At 46.4% G+C, this 13,692-nt stretch overlaps 1 protein-coding gene across 1 annotated transcript; it reads right to left on the reverse strand.

Annotated features, from left to right (window-relative positions):
• Positions 1–846: 846 nt before the first annotated feature.
• PM20D1 (peptidase M20 domain containing 1) lies at positions 847–12,990 on the reverse strand. The gene is made up of 13 exons (XM_048328213.1): positions 12,795–12,990; positions 11,038–11,124; positions 10,253–10,485; positions 8,630–8,716; positions 7,756–7,889; positions 7,198–7,317; positions 6,358–6,433; positions 6,085–6,146; positions 5,770–5,848; positions 4,703–4,774; positions 4,009–4,177; positions 3,214–3,313; positions 847–2,460 (listed from the first exon to the last, which is right to left on the reverse strand). The coding sequence occupies exons 1-13, from the start codon at positions 12,988–12,990 to the stop codon at positions 2,331–2,333; spliced, it is 1,545 nt and encodes a 514-aa protein (XP_048184170.1). The 3' UTR covers positions 847–2,330.
• Between the last annotated feature and the right edge of the window lie 702 nt (positions 12,991–13,692).

Consider the following 13,692-nt stretch of genomic DNA (forward strand, 5'->3'; position numbering starts at 1 on the left):
CGCACAGGAGCTGCCAAACCCAGCCCTGCCCTCCCAGCAGCCTCTGCCCTTCACTTTTCCTTCAGCAGCAAAATGAATCTTCTTCTTTTAAAGAAACAATCCTCACCCAAACAGAGGTGAGGGATTTTTGGTTGGGAGATGATTACAAAACATAAAGGATGTTTTATGTCCTCAGGACTCATTTGATGGTACAAGAGGCAGCAAATCCCTCCTTCCACACCACAACAGCATGACCCAGGTTAGGATTTTTACAACCTATGCTCTCTCATGAGATTCTTCTCATTTTTGCCCTGTTTTCCCATTTTTCCAGCCTGTCGAGGTCCCTCTGACTGGCAGCAGAACCATCAGGTGTTACAACAATATTGACCCCATACAGCCACAGGCAAAGCAAAGGCTTTAAACTCAGTTTTACAGAGATTTGCCAGAGAAAAAACCACCACCAACAACCCCTTCTCTGCACCTCCCACTCCCAGGGCTGTGTTTCATTCAGTGCTGTGCCCTGACACATCACTTTTGCTGTGCCTGCAAACAGGAGCTTGCAGGAGCAGTGACACCTCCACAAAAGAGCCAGAGACACGTGGCTGAACAAATCCCTGACAGGAGGGAACACACACAGAGCGCAGCAAACCAGAAAAGATGCAAACTATTTACTGCCCAATAATGCCTGGCCAGGGTGAGCTGATTTTGTGTAGAAAAGGGAGCAGCAGGAAGGGGGCAAAGATTAAAGCTGGCTGGAAAATAGGTGGGTTTGTTTTGATGGAAACTTTATGGATTGCTCAGGTGTGGAAATGACTTCACTGCAATTACACAGCCACATAAAAAGATTAAATAATCATCAGAAAAGAATTCATATTCCTTGTTTTATTCGATGAAAATGTCAGGTTTGTTTCAATTATTCAGTAGGTGATACAGTTGTAGCCCTCTGGCCACAGTGATAAGATCAAACTGCAAACAAATAAGAGAATGGTGAACGGAAAGAATTGGAATCACAGTTCCATCAGTGTTTTTCAGGATACATTTCAGGGTATTTCCTGTACATTCCAGCACATTTCACAGTATGAATTTAGAGCAGAACATCCACCCATTCCAGTGCATAATTTAAGTTCTGAAAAACAGACACACATCTCTGCAGCAGGAGGAGCTGCACTGGGCCCTGCAGCACAGAGACTGTCAGTGTCACACTGCAGCTTTCAGGCTTTTCTTTGGCTAACATCACTTGGTTAACTATTTATTTATGGAATTAATTTAATTAACTAATTAAATAAATTATTTGTCCAATTAATACTAGTAACCCCAACTGTCAAGGCCAAAAGAATGCTGAACCCTTTGGTGCTGTCAAAGGTAGGCAAGAAGTGCAAGATGAAGCAGAGCCAACATCCATGGCCTGTCTACCCCAGGATTCCCAAAAATCTGAGTCAGCAGGGAAGTGGAAACTGCCTGCACTGGCAGGGAAGGAACAAACTTCTGATCCCTCTGATCTGGAAGAAACTGAAGGGCTGCACATCTTTCACAATCAAGTTCTCAGAAGAGCAAAGGAGAAGCATAAATTGATTTAGTGAGAAAAGAGATGGGCAGACAACAGGGATTTAATTCCTTATTTAAGGCTGCAATCCCTTACTCTGACACTCAGTTGCACAACAGACCCTGAGCCACACCATGAGTCAGGGAGGGGAAGAAATCACTAAAAAGATGGGAAGGAAAATTTTCAGCACCTCATCACTTACAACAACACAGAACTTCTGGAGTACCTGAGAACAGAGTGAGAAATCAGTGCAGCCATGGAGTGAACACTGGTTCAGAGTACCATGGATGCTGGTGAGAGCAGCCCCTGGGAAGCAGCTTGGGAAAATCCCCTGGGAATCCCCTGGGAAGCAGCCCATGCCCAGCAGCAGTGCAAGAACCTCTCGGTGTGACCGTACCAGTGACTGGAACCCTTCCTCCACATGAGCTTCTGGCAGACACCTCACCTGAGAAAGATCCATTCACCATAAAAAACGAGTTTGCCAAACAGGATGATTCACCTTCTACTGGTGAGTGGCTGCTGATTATAACTGAGATTTTTTGTGATTACCAATTTCAGAGGCTTAAAGGGCCGAAAAAAATTAGTGTCAGATTAAGGGCTGCACATCAGACCACAGAGAGCAGAAATCAGGGTTATTTGTTGGGTTTTGCCAGGTTCCTATCACACAACCAGCACTTTTTCCATCTGTATGTAAACCACAACATAAAAAACCCCAAATTCCAGCTGTAGCTCAATACACAACACACAAGTGCATCGTCAGCCCCATGTCCCAGAGTCCACCTGAGCAGTTGCTCTTCCCAGATGTCTCTCACAGCTCGTGGGAGTTGGAGTGAGGCTCTGGAAGTGTCTCAATGTCACAGTTCTTGATCAGCTGAAAGAGGAACTCCACCTGTTTCTCGTAATTCTCAATGGAGATTCTCTCATTCAACCCATGGATCCTGAAAGAGAAAGGACATTTTTCAGTCCAGGGTGAATTTCTGACCCACCTACACATATCTCCAGCACCCTGCTTGGCTGTTGACTTCAAAGAACAGTGCACAACATAAAAGCACAGCAATATACACCAAAAACTGCACTGTAACCAACCCAAATGTACTTGACTCAAAGGCTCAGAGCCCAACAACTAAGTCTGGAAAAAAATCTAAAAATCTGGAAAAAATCCTAATGGCCCATTTCTTGGCCATTTCTGTCACTGTCCTGTACAGCTAGAACACTCAACTCCTGCATCATCTGCACCTCAATAAAATGAGAACTCTAAACAAACAATCCCTTGCAAGATGATATTGTTATCACTTTGCTTCAGGAAATTTCCAGTTTTAAGAAGCAAATCAATTCAGAGTGGCAAGTGTCCCAATATATGGATAAATCTCCTGGACAAGGCCAACTCCCAGAACAGCACCTCTCACACTGCTGCAGCACACAGAGGATCCACTCAGCTCCCCAGAACCACTGGATCAAACACCTAAATGACCCTGCCTGCATTTGAAGGAACAAAGAGCCAGGGCTGACACTGTCCCAGGGCTATTTCCATCCCCTGCTCGTGCAGCACCCAAATCTACAGGAAATGGGTGGCCTGACAGAGTGGGAGGCCAAGGTACACAAGGCTGGGTTTCCCTCTGCCCACTGCACATGGATCTCCTCCTCTTTCCCTGGGCCCACCCCAAGAGCTGCCCACGTGCAGAGCTCAGTACCTGGGGAGATCATCCTGTCTCAGGAGCAGAGGGTTGAACCTGTAAATGGCCTTGGTGACGTTGGTGAAGTGCCTGCTGTCCGTGTTTCCAATGCACGTGCCTGGAAAACGAACCTCAGGTTTATTCTGCAGGAGAGGAACAACTGGAATTTCAAGAATGACCCACCTTTCCCCAGGAGAGAGGAAAAGCATCTGGTAACAGCTCTGTATAACCACTGCCTGCACCAAAAGCATCACTGGAAACATTGATTGGTGCATCCTGGAGAACATTCTCTCCTTCAGGAACAGGAGCTGGACACACAACTCAACCTAAGAAGAGCCTTGACACTCAGCCTCGCCAAAAATTTAAGCTTCAAACTTCAATCCAGTAGCTACAGAGCTAGGAAGGAGCTGCAAGAAAGGGAAGGGGCTGGGATCATAAGGAACAATACAGAAAAGCAGGAATGGCTTTGCCAGCTATGAAAACAATAAAAGAAGAACTAAAGCAAGAAGACCTCCTCCTCCTCTCCCTCACAATTCCTTTCTTCCCTGAAGAGACCCCTTTGTATGTGCAGAGAGCCCAATTCAAGGCTCATTGTTTCTGTCAGCTTCCTGTTTGCTTTTTTACTTCCACTACTAAAAAACAACATTAAAACCTTTAAAGCAAAAAGAGGGAACGGAATAAAAAGAGGAAAAAACAGCTGTTTCCAGTAGTTAACAGCTGGGGTGGAGGAGTACACAGCAAATGGAAACGAGGCAGTGCCGGGGGAGGGAAAAGCAGAAGAGGAAACAATAATCATCATGTGCCTGCTGTTACCTGGGACTACACTGTCAACATCTGGGAAAGTGTCCAGGATGGTTCTTTGAAAAATATGGACTGCAAATGTCTGCTCATCCCAAGGACTGATGGGCAGGGGGTCAAAGGCCTCCACCACATCGATCCTCACTCTGTCATCAGCAATGGTGTTCCTGACTGTCTCCAGCACCTGTGGGTGAAACACAGAGACAAAATGAGCACAAGAAATGAGAATGCAGCCCTTAGAGACATCAGCAGATGTTCAGCTTTCCAGAAAACATTTGTCTGTGAACTGTCAGTTGTGGCTGTAAATAAGGACTGAAACTGTGTCAGTCTCTCTTCCTCTTCTGAGGGGATGGCTGATACTTCAGCTGAATTTTTCAATCAGATGCACAGCCCTGCTTCAAGGTACTCCTGATCTGCTTCAGTCCTGGAAGGCAAGTGCTCAGCCTGCTGCGCTTGGAAGTTATGGCATCCAAATAATCCAGAAAAAGCTTCCAGAGAGAGAAACTTCCAGCAAAGGCTTGGAAAGGGGAGATGTTTTGTACTGACAACATTTCACAGCTGCCCTGGGTTGGACAGGCCTGTCAGCCCTGCTAAAGTGTGCAGGATTCCCAAACTCTCACAGGTCACAGACTCAGTGCTCCCATTCCATCATCACACATGATCCATGTACTCTTTGGCACAAACACTGGTGGGATCTGATCAGGGGTACCTCAGCAGCCGTCTCGGCCGAGTGGATCCGGAAGTTCACCGTGGCTCTTGCAGAGGAAGGGATGACATTTACCTGGGAAAAAGGAAGGACCAAAGTTTAAAAGGAAGTTAAAATGAATAAAATGCCAACTGCAAACTCAGAACTGCTCAAACAACTGCAGGCCTCAGATGCTTCACTGTTTCCACCAAGTGTGATGTCTCTGTCTGTGTTAAAACACTGTAAATCTTATCTAAAATGCAGATAAATACACAAAGAAATACTCATCAAATCAACAAAAATGAAGTTAGCTCTTACTTATATAGAAGTTTTCATCTTGAGCTAAGCCCTCTCCCTTCAGAAAATTTATACTGAGAAAATGTGAAACTTTATTTTGGGGTTTTTTTTCCAAGTGGTATTTTTACCTCATTGTCATGTTACTCTTCTTATCTACAGACTGAGTATTTACAACTTTGTTAAACAAAAAAAAGCATAATCTTAGAAAAAACCCCAAGGAGCCAGGGTGTCACTTCCCTTCTGGCCACTCCGTGTCACTGTTCAGCCACTGCATCTCCCTTGCCCAGTGATGCTTTTCAGTCACAGATTTTTTTCAGAACACACCAAACACGGGCTGTTTATTTTCCGGGGCTTCAGTATTTTTGGACAGCTCCACCTCCTTATCAGGGCAGGATCTGGCTGTATCAGCCAGCAGCTGTTATCTCAGTCCAAGGTGCACATTTAACCCACTTAAGGCAAACACTGGACCTGTGCTACAAACGTCTGGGGGCCAGGGAAGTGTGTTTGTGACTGTGACAGTTTCAAATATTGCCATTGATACTTTGTAGGATTATACAAAAACCACATTTTCTTGTCTATCCAAAAAATATTAACAATTTTAACGGAAGATCAGACACTTCTGAAAGGAAGTGATTTTCAACTGTAGCCAAATCCAAGCCACATCTGAGGTCACAATGAGACTGTGGCAACACACAGGGGCCACACTGATCTTATAACTGGATATAAACAGCTGGAAATGAAATGTCCTAATTGTCTCATCACAATTACATGGAGAAAAATCCCAATGAAAGTACCTTGATTCCTGCATTAAACATGGTGACTGCGGTGGTCGTTCGAATCAAGGCATTGGTGGAAGGTTTCCAGGCAAGGACTCTGCAAAAAAAGAAACAAAATTTTTCAAAGAAGTTGAATATTGCTAAAAGATAAGCACCATAATTTCACAGGCAATAAGCTGAATGATGGCTTATTTAATTAACAAAGTGGTTATTAACAGGAAACCACTGTATTATCTAAACCATAAAATAACTGATTTCCTGGGAAGATTAGAAATGGCTTCATCTTTTAAGGGTGAGAGGCTGGGGATGTTTACCAAGCATCTCTTTTCTTACCTGCTGACAATAGGTGAAAACAGCCACAAATTGCTCATGACGATGTTGAGAGGAAAGCTGAACTAAGGAGAAGAAATAAAACCACAAATCAGGAAGTTTTTATTTGTCAAGAGCACGGCAGAGTCACTTGAATATGGATGAAACAATTCCAGCAGAAACAATAATCTGGGAGAAAGGCCAGCTTTTTTATCCTTCCTACATAACTGTGCTCTAAATTCATCCCTGGGTTACTCTCATGGCAATCTGGGAATGAAATCCTGCTTCTCTCCTCACCTCTGCAGCAAGGTGCTCCATAGTCATGAGCTCTGGCCCGTGGCCGAACAGGTTGCGCAAGGGACTCTGCTCCAGCCTACAAAACAAATCAACATTTAAAAGGTAAGAAAACAACTCTCTGGCTGTTATCGCTCCAGAAGGCTGTCAGGAATTTGATTTGTGACATGGATCCCTGTTACTGGAGATGCAATCACACTCTCCTCTCCTCGTAAGTAGATGTGCAAGCACAGCTCCACGGATTTCTGGGCATTCCAGTCACGTGCAAAGATTTCCTTTGAAAAACAGCTGAAAAAATCCCAAAGCTTGACTCCTATAAATACACAGAAACCCAGAAAAATAGCACACAAATCCAACCATGTTTGGACACACTTGGTTTTTCTAAAATATGTTATTTCTTAGCCAATTTGATATCTACACAAAGCTGTAAAGAGATGATTTCTGCAGGCACATTACGACTCTATTCCATGTTTACTGGCTTGGAGAATTACCAGCTGAGGTAGCAGGGATGTGCAAGAACAAATTCCAGAGAAATCCTGCCACCCAAACAAAGGAATCTCTGTTGCTACAGAGTAAATTAGGGCAGACAGCACTTGTCTTGCTTTTAAAGAATTGGCTGACACTCGGAAGAGCTGAAGTGAAAAGATTCTGCAGACACCTGGCAATTGTCCCTTGGCTGGGAGTTGCATTTCTGCCCTGCAAAGTGAAGCTACAAACTGCAATTTCAAATACAGAACAGGAATTTGAAAAAGACTCTAAACATAAAAAATAAAAAAGTCATATATCAGTGACTTCGGAGTTTTTTTGACTGTCTTTGACACTGGGTGACAGGGAAGCTCTCACCTGGACATGGCTGCTGCCAGAATGCCAATACTTGTCTCCTTAGGAGGAAAGGATGAATGTCCTGGCTCTTTTTCCACAGTGAAGTTCAGTGTCATTGAACCTTTTTCTGTGACAGCGATCCTGGTCAATGATCAATCAATCAATCAATCAACAAATAAATGACTAATGCAATTCCAAACACACATGCACAGAATGTAGATAAAAATAGCTACTCTGCATAGTTTTAGTATGATAAAGACCACTCAAGCAGCAACAACAAATCATTAACCCCGTGTTTAGATCTCTGGAGGACTGATGTCTTGGCTGCTTCTCCAGCGAGCAGAGCTCTACAGCACAGAATTAAAATGCTCAGCAGAACATTCTGCCTCTGCCAGCACAGCTGTGATGGACAGCAAGCAAAGGCTGAAGGTCCCTGCCTTGCCCTTTATGCCACTGCTGCTGCTCCAGCAGCACCAACACAGCCACATGCTTTGAAAACATTCTGTAGGGGCATTAACTATATCATTTATCACTAATTAATGACTGGAAATGAATCACGTTCATCGTGGTCACTCTTACATAGCCACTGGCTTCTTCACTCCTGCAATGATCCCATCCAGCACCGCGCTTCCCTCGTCCAGCAGGAAGGAGAGTTTCACTCCTCTGGCTTCCAGCAGAGCTGCAATTTTCCTTCCTCCCTTCAGACCAGACACCTGTGGAATCCAGGCAGAGGAACTGATCAGATCCAGCCAGAACACTGGGAGCAGAACTGGAAAACACCTTGCTGTTGGCTACACACAAAGAATGCACGAAATCCCCTGGGGAACAGCTCCAGAGCAACAACAAAAGACCCATCCAGGAAAATTAATTGGAGATTGTTAATGGCCTGATAGCAGATGAATTTATATCCATGATGAGTGCTCTCATTGATGAGTCACTGACTGCTGCTTTAATTTCAATGATATCTCAGAGCTATAAACTCCACAGATTAGCAATTTCAGCCCTATTTATTTCAACTATGAATAAATCTCTCTCTTTGGATTTTGACAATGCATAACCAAACCCTCCTCACCCATCTCTCTGTACCACTGGAACATTTTTGCCAGTTCTTCCTCATCATTTGGCACAACCATGTGAATCTCAACCCAGCTTTTCCTGTCTCCAAAACGGGATTCCTGCTGCACCTTCCTTGCAGAAAAGAATTTGAAGTGACACCCTCCGGTGTTCTTTTCTCCTTGCCCATCACACCAAACCCTTTGTGAACGTCACTCCAAGACAAACAGTCAACACATAACTGTGACCTGGGGCCTGACACAGTATCTACCCACAGAACCAAGAAAAACAGGAAAGACCTTCCAGCTAAACAGTGTTTAAAAATTAAGCCTTGTTACCTACAGGAACAATGCAAACAGGTTGTTATTTCAAGGAAAGGAAAGGCAAGGAAAGGAAATACCTCCTCATCGTGGCCAATGCCAACATAGAAAGAGCGGCGGGGTCTGTAATTCCTCCTCAGCAGAAACTCCAGAGCTTGCAGAATGCCCTGCAGGAAAAGCAGAACGTGGTGTGCCATCCCTGTGTGGCAACAAGGAGAATAAAGGCAAAAGAATGCAGTGTGATGGAAGAGAATTGGGATGCTCTCACAGCCCTTGTGCTGTTCACAGCAAAGCTTTGATTTCTACAGCTCCCATTGGGGATATTCCCATTCCCTGGAGAAGACCCCGCAGTGGTCTCGATCAATAATGCTCTGACAGGTGCCACAGTGCCAGGGTAGGGACATGAAATACAGAGCAGCTGCTTCTGGCTGCTGCTGTCAGGGACAAACTGCACAGGGAGCACCACAGAGTCCGAATTATCCAAGGAATTCACTGCTCCCCTAAAGCACCTGTCACACACCCAGATTGGCTTTCACTGGAGCTACCAAATCCAGGGATTTTAAGGAGCAGCATGTTTTGTGCAAGAAGTGCAAGATGACAGAAACAGAACAAAAAACTTAATCTGAAGAATGAGAAATCAAATCTATCATTTGCTATGGCAATAGATATAAAAACCAATGTATTTGCTCTATTATTCCATCTCTCTTTTTCAATTTAAATTACTTAATTATGCACATCTCACCTCTATCTTGTCAGCACCCATTTTCTGCCATGTTCACTGAAATTGCTGATTTTTTTTTTTGGCCATTTGTGGAGTTACTTGTGCAGTTCACAGCAGAAGGAAGCACCACCCCAAACTTTTAAGTTTCAATGCTTTGAAATTAATGATTAAACATCCTGAAACTTTCTAAGAGTGTGTCCAGTGTGAGACTGGCTTGCTAAACATCTGTTCAAATTTAAATACAGGGCTGCCATGGAAGTAATCCTCAAAGTCACAAAGGGCCATTTTCTTTAATAATTTTTCCAACAACCTTTTCCCAATGAGAAAACCTTCACAGATCAATCTTTTCTGAATACATTCCTCCCAAATGCATTTAGTACAACAGCTCTTTGTTTTGCCCCAGGCTGGATAAAAGATGCAGGGTTATTTGCTGATCCTATTAAATAAACAGTTTAATTTGAAACTCAAGCCTTTTCAAAGGGCCAATTTTGGCTTTGAGTGCCTGTGTGACACCTGGGAAAAAGGAAAAGGTCTATCCCTGGCTTCAAGCACAGCACTTGACAGAGAATAATGGAATGGTTTGGTTTGGAAGGAACCTTTAAGCTCATCCAGTCCCAAGGGCAGGGACACCTTCCACTGTCCCAGGCTGCTCCAAGCCCCATCCAACCTGGCCTTGGACACCCCCAGAGATGGGGCAGCCACAGCTGCTCTGGGCACCTGTGCCATGAAATTCTAAACTGGCATTTAACCAAATACATCTGCATTTGAATATGATTCTCCTGATTCTTCAAGAGTTTTAACCCTCTTTTCTTCAGTAAGTGGTCACTCCACTCCCTGGGAGAAAACTGCAGGGCTTAGGAATTTCTGCCTAACAGAAAGAGGGGCGAGAGACACAACACAGCGAATTTCAAGAGGATGGATTTCTCCCCTCTGCCTTGCCCAGGCTGTGTCTTTGTGGAAGGACATTACCAAGCACACGTACAATGGCAGAGTTTTTGTTATCCAGCGTTCCTCGTCCATAGATGAAACCTTCGTGCTCTGCAGCTGAGAAAGGAGGGAAATCCCAGCCCTCGGGGGGAGCAGACACCACATCCATGTGTGCCAGCAGCATATAGGGCAGCAGGCCAGGGGCAGAGCCCTGAACTGTAAAGAGGTGGCTGTATTGCCCAACAATTTCATGTTGGATGAACTTTGAAGAAAATACAGCCGGGAAGACTGTTAAGAAAAAAAAAAATTAAAAACACATGTAAAAGAAAAAGTTAACAATAATGGCCAATTTTAGCATTATCCCATAGAGCTGTCACCTAGGTAGCACCAGGGGGGAACTGTAAATAAGACTGACCACAACAGAATAGAAGTTCTCACACTTCTACCAATCCATCTCATTTTGTATTTAGAACTTTCCTAAACAAACGCAGAATTCTCGCTGAGCAGTGCTGCAGCTCTTTTGCAGGGAGCAATGATGCAACTACCAAAAAATTAGGTTGAAGCAGCAGCAGTCATCCTCCTTTTATTTTTTCATGGCATTTAACCATCTCAAGGACCAAAAACCACCATTACAAAAAGTCTTTCAAACCTTTTGGGGTCATTGATACCCCCAAAACACTGTTGCAGAGGGGACACACGTGTGACATTCCTGACAGGCCTTTCTTCAGGAAAAATATAAAGATCTGTTCCCTTCTATTCAGGAATGATATATGCTCTCTTCTATTTGTTTATGAAAATGGAATAGAGCAGCAGACACTGCCAAGGATGGAAGTTCAGTACCTTTCTGAATGTAAGTCCCAAATTCTGCCATGGCAGTTGTATTCAAATCCTCTGGAGACCTGGACACGGTTGGGATTTTAATGGCCCCTTCAAAGAAACACAGAAGAGAAATCACTCAGCACTGAAATCAAACAATGCTCCAGTTGCACTTCAAAAGGGGAAGAGTATTTATGTTCCTGAATATTTTCCAGACTTTAAACATTATTTCACAGCACAGCACGAGCTGCCACAATCAAAAAAAGACTGATGTGCTTCAGCTGGGCTGTGCACACGCAGCCACCAGCGTTTGCTAACAGCTCAGCCAAGGTATCTCTCCAGATAATTTGACTCCACTTTTCATGCTGAAGTGTTGAACGATATTGTTAGAAATGCTACTGTCCAGGAGCAGCTGCAATTTGCTTGGGTGATCTGATTCCTCAGAGTCCTGAACTCCTCTGGCAGCTGAACAGGCTGCTGAGTTGGCAGTCCAAGGTTCTTTCTCAAGAGTAAGGCATGTTGTGATGGTTATTACACCTTCCTACTGCTTTATAAATTAACATATATAAACACACAGGGCTTTTGTTGGCCCTTTTGGTCTGCCCTGTCATTCAAACAGGCTCTCCAGCATCCAGTCCCTGTCCTGCAGAACATGGGAATAACTTAGTCCCAGCTGCCTTTCCAAAGAGCAGCTGCCAGGCGAGGTTATGGATTCTTTTGAGGTCGTGTGATTCATGAATTAACACAAAAATCTACTGTGAGCTTTCATTTTCCCATTAAAAAAAGAATGCAAACATGATTTGCTAGGCAATAAATCCTACAAACCAACAAGGTATGAGGTTTACACACAGGGTTTTATCACTTCGTGCCAGATTGTGGTTTCCTGCACAGTGCCAGCCCTCCTGAGAGGTAAACCCCTTAAATCTTCTACGTCAGACAGCACAAACACCCCAGGACTGGTCACAGCAGTGAGCAAGAAAGGGAAAAAATTCCGACAGTGACTTATCCAGTGGACAAAGGGATGTCTGGAAATGCCGTCATGGGTGTCTGGCAAAATTCTGTGTGTACGAGCAGGAAAGAGTGGAGAAAATCAACACAGGGCAAGAGTTGGCTCAGAAGAACCACGGGATCACTGAGGCTGGAAAATCCCTCCGGGATCATCGAGTCCAAGCTGTGCCCGATCCCCACCCTGAGCTCTGAGTGCCACATCCAGGTGACACCTCCAGGGATGGTGACTCCAAAAACCCCTGGGAAGCCCCTGCCAAGGCCTGACCACCCTTTCCATGAGGAAATTCCTGCTGCTGTCCACCCTGAGCCTCCCCTGGCCCGGCCTGAGGCCGTTCCCTCTCCTCCTGTCCCTGTTCCCTGGGAGCAGAGTCCGAACCCCCCGGCTGCCCCCTCCTGTCAGGGAGTTGTGCAGAGCCAGAAATTCCCCCTGAGCCTCTTCTTCTCCAGGCTGAGCCCCCCGCCAGCTCCCTCAGGACTCTCCAGCCCCTTCCCCAGCTCCGCTCCCCTCTCTGGACACGCTCCAGCCCCTGCACGTCCTTCCTGAACTGCAGCGCCCAGAACTGGACACAGCGCTCGAGGTGTGGCCTCAGCAGTGCCCAGCACAGATATTCAATCACTTCCTTAGTCCTGCTGAGAGCCAACACCCGGTTCCTCCCCTGGAAAGCACCTGGGGAGCGGCCGCCTCCACACCCGGCCCCCCGTGCCCTGGATCCTCCCCTCAGGAGGGGCCTGTCCGGGGGCGAGGGGGGCTCACAGCGCTCGGGCCCCCTCACCTCGCAGCGCCTCCTTGAGCTCCCGCCGCTCGCCGGCACTGAGGGCGGCGGTGCCGGCGCTCCGTGCCCAGAGCCGCGGGACCCCGGCCGGGGCTCGCAGGACGAAGGCGCGGAGCAGGACGGCGGCCGCCAGCGCCAGCACAACCGAGCCCAGCGCCAGCAGCAGCAGCACCGCCGCCCGCCGCCCGCCCGCCATCGCTGAGCGCCGCACGCCCGCAGCTGACGGACGGGCCCGGGGCCAATCGCCACCCGCCCCGCCGGAGCGACGGCCAATGGGATTGCGCGAGGGGCGGGCTGGGCGCTCCCGGGGCTGCTGGGAGTTGTAGTTTGCAGCCGGCATGGCGGAGGGCTGCGGCGAGCGAGGAGTTAGGGAATTGTTTGGGTTGGAAAGGGTCTAAAAGCTCGTCCCGTTCCACCCCTGCTATGAGCAGGGATACCTTCCACTGTTCCAGGTTGCTCCAAGCCCCGTCCAACCTGGCCTTGGACACTTCCAGGGTTGGGGCAGCCACAGCTGCTCTGGGCACCCTGTGTCAGGGCCTCATCACCCACATGAGAAAGAATTTCTTCCCAATATCTTGGAATGCTGCTCCAAAAAGGATGAGGATTAAAGGAGTTCCCGTGGGGAATAACAACCCTGAGGCTCATTGGGGCCACAAGTGAGGCAGAAGGATGCCAGGACTGGGCCAAGGGGCAGCCCAGGAAGTCCCTGTGTCGTGCCAGCCCCGCTCCTGACAGACTTTAAATCTACCTGCTTTTCAAAATGTTTCACTTCTTCCCTTGATTCCACCAGCTAGCTCGATGGAACAGTTCTTATTCCCTTCTTTACAGCTGTTCTGACCTAAATGAGAAGATTTATCCCACCTTCCCCTGGCGTTAACTGTCCCAGGATGCCAAATGC

This window comes from Corvus hawaiiensis, chromosome 24 (assembly GCF_020740725.1).
Source record: "Corvus hawaiiensis isolate bCorHaw1 chromosome 24, bCorHaw1.pri.cur, whole genome shotgun sequence".
Lineage (NCBI taxonomy): Eukaryota > Metazoa > Chordata > Aves > Passeriformes > Corvidae > Corvus > Corvus hawaiiensis.